The sequence below is a fragment of the Mytilus edulis genome, chromosome 10 (genome assembly GCF_963676685.1).
Source record: "Mytilus edulis chromosome 10, xbMytEdul2.2, whole genome shotgun sequence".
Lineage (NCBI taxonomy): Eukaryota > Metazoa > Mollusca > Bivalvia > Mytilida > Mytilidae > Mytilus > Mytilus edulis.
In genome coordinates, this window is record NC_092353.1 from 28,684,099 (window position 1) to 28,687,430 (window position 3,332).

At 33.5% G+C, this 3,332-nt stretch overlaps 1 protein-coding gene across 1 annotated transcript; it reads left to right on the forward strand.

The window, feature by feature from the left end:
* Window positions 1–2,093: 2,093 nt before the first annotated feature.
* On the forward strand, window positions 2,094–3,008 carry LOC139492686 (putative nuclease HARBI1). The gene has a single exon (XM_071280836.1). It carries the CDS (start codon window positions 2,094–2,096, stop codon window positions 3,006–3,008), a length of 915 nt encoding a protein of 304 aa, XP_071136937.1.
* Window positions 3,009–3,332: the final 324 nt, after the last annotated feature.

Here is a 3,332-nt window from a genome sequence, read left to right on the forward strand (position 1 = left end):
GTTGGTAAAAAATCAAGTTACAGGAAAAATTTTAAGAGTGATTTTTAATATGTATGATAACATTAAATCTTGTGTCAAAAAGGGAAATGATATTTCTGGCTTCTTTTCGAGTGATCTTGGGGTACGCCAAGGAGAAAATTTATCACCTTTTTTGTTTTCTATTTTTCTTTCGGATCTAGAAGAATTTTTGTGTGAAAATAACATAAATGGACTTGAAACAGTATCAACGCATTGTCAAGAACATATTGGACTATATTTACAAATTTTTATCTTATTTTATGCAGATGACACTATCATACTTGCTGAAACAGCAAGTGATATGCAAAATACATTAGATATCTTTGAATTATATTGTACCCAATGGAAACTTTCTGTGAACACAGATAAGACAAAGATTATGATATTTTCAAAAAGAAAAAGCAAAAGAAACCACTTACATGATTTTAAATTATATGGTTCTAATATTGAAATAGTAGATTTTTATCCTTATCTAGGCTTGCTGTTTAATTGTAACGGTAGATTTACAAATGCCAGAAAAAAAATGATAGAACAAGCAGAAAAGGCACTCTATGCTCTCTACAGAAAAATAAGGAATTTAAATATTCCTATTGATTTGCAACTAAAATTGTTTGATTCTTTGGTTGAACCCATACTGATTTACTCTTGTGAAATATGGGGTTTCGAAAACATAGATGCTTTAGAAAGAGTTCATTTAAATTTTTTGAAAAGAATTCTTTCATTAAGAAGCAGTACTCCTAATTATATGGTGTACGGTGAAACTGGCACGTATCCCTTGGAAATTAAAGTACGATTACGAATTTTATCATTCTGGTCAAAATTATTGTTAAACAGCACGAAATTATCAGGATTATTATACCAATTTTTGTATAAGATGCATAATTCTGGAAATATTGTTTCTAAGTGGATTAATTGTATTAGATCTACATTAGACAACACAGGTTTAAGCTATGTATGGAACAATCAATGTATTTTAAGAAATGTTGACATCAAAATATATGTTAAGCAAATTTTACAAGATCAGTTTATTCAAAAGTGGTTTAGTGATGCTGAAAACTCTTCTAGACAGTGGGTTACTTGCCATTAATTTTTATACCCCTTCCAAATTTATTTCTCCATGTTTAATGCCTCAATTTGCCAGTAGGGGGGGGGGGGGGGGGGGTGAAATTACAATGTAAAAAAATCGGGTCCAGAATTTTAAAGGAAAGTAGTGAGTTTGTCCAGCTGAAAAAGGTTTAAAATTAGCAATTCGGAAGCTGTCAAAAGATTTCAAGACGCCCGAAACATAAAATTGTCCATATTTTGAGTTAGAGCCGATGAAGTTTTCTATAATTTTTATATAATTTGTCCCAAAAGGACTACAACACACTGTAAAAGTTTCTTTGAGAAAACGCAGGTGGGAATTTTTTTATTTTCATTTATGCACTACGAAATAATTGTGGTCTCGGTTTTTTTATGTCGATTATTTTTTTTTGGAATGGCAAAAGGGAGATAATCACATTATTTTGTTGCTGTTGTCAAGTTATCTTTTTACAATAATACAATAATTTAACACTTAGTAAACTTAATTCTGCAAAACTTCAATATATATTTATAGAATAATACATGCATTCAAATCGTAAGTATAAACACAATGAATCTGGTGTTCAAGATACACAGCTTTTTGACCAAGAAGACAGTGTTCAAATCTTAGACTAGATTGAATTCTACATAAATTTGTGACTTAAATGCCGAGCTGTTTAACTACAAGAAAGAAGTTTGTGTCCAAATCCTGGAGCCGTGTCAACGAAGCGGACTAAGTCAGGTTAACGAAAGTCTCCTAAGTTAAGATATGTCCTAAATTTGGTCCTAAAGTTAGGATATACGAATAGGTGTCTTAGGATGGTCTTAGGATAGTCATAAGAGTTATGATGTCCTAAGTTGAAATAAAAACAACAAATATGGCCGCTTTGTATGTTCATGTAAGACGACGATAGAAAAATATTCGCCGAAACAGAGTGTTTAAGGACAGAGACAATCCATTAGACTATTTGGACGATGCTGATATTGTACGTAAATATAGACTTTCAAGACCAATGATTCTAGAACTTTGTGGAATGTTCCAGAATCAGCTCGCTAGGCCGACTAAAAGGTCCCATGCATTTCCTGTGTCATTACAATTAATGGTAGCCCTAAGATTTTATACGACTGGGAGCTTTCAACTGGTAACTGCTGATGTTCATCGTATTTCTAGAGCTAGTGTTTCTACTATTACACGTGACGTCACTCAATGCTTAAAAAATATATGCAATCAATACATTTCGATGCCCACAGATCCAGCATCTCTACAAGCTTTAAAGCAAGGCTTTTATGACATTTCGAATTTTCCAAATGTTATTGGTGCTGTTGATGAAACTCATGTGCGAATCAAAAGTCTAGCTGTTGATGAACATTTGTACGTAAACCGAAAAAACTACCACTCGCTTAATGTAATGGGAGTTTGTGACTCAAACTTCAAGTTTTTAAACATTGTAGCAAAGTGGCCTGGTAGTACACATGACTCATTTGCATTGCGCAATTCAAGGCTTTGTGAAATGTTTGAAGACGGGGACATAAGCGATGGATGGCTTCTTGGGGACAGTGGATATCCACTTCGGCCTTGGCTCCTAACACCAGTCATAAACCCAACAACTAGACAGAACCAACATTACAACGCTTGCCATATGAGAACAAGATGTGCTGTTGAAAGAAGTTTTGGTGTGTTGAAATCTCGGTTCCGATGCATCGATACCACTGCAGGAACATTGTTGTACAGCCCAGTCAGATGTTGTGACATTATTGTAGCTGTTGTTGTTCTACACAACATGTGTATTAACAATAGAATTCCGTTGCCTCCAGGAAACGATAACCCAAGAGATCAAGGAAACATTGGTGGGCAGCAATATGTTGGTAATCAAAACGACGGTGCAGTTATTCGTACTAGATTGATAAATAACAGATTCAACAATTAATTAAAACAAATCTTATCCTTCTTTTTTATGGGTTGTTCATTATTATTGTATTCTGAAACATTGATGACTATCTCACAGACATATAACCAATTAATAACATTTCATTTGATGGTACAAAGGAATTAAAACAAGTTGTAGGTTTAAAAGAAAGAAAAGGGATTCTTTAGGGACACTCAAACTCACAAGTCGAAAACAAACTGCAAAAGACATGGCAAAAACGAAAAAAAAAACCCAAGAAAATGTCCAAGACAAATAATAGTATACAAAACACAAAATAGAAAATAGAAAAGATTGAGCGACACAAACCAGTATTGCGATTATCAT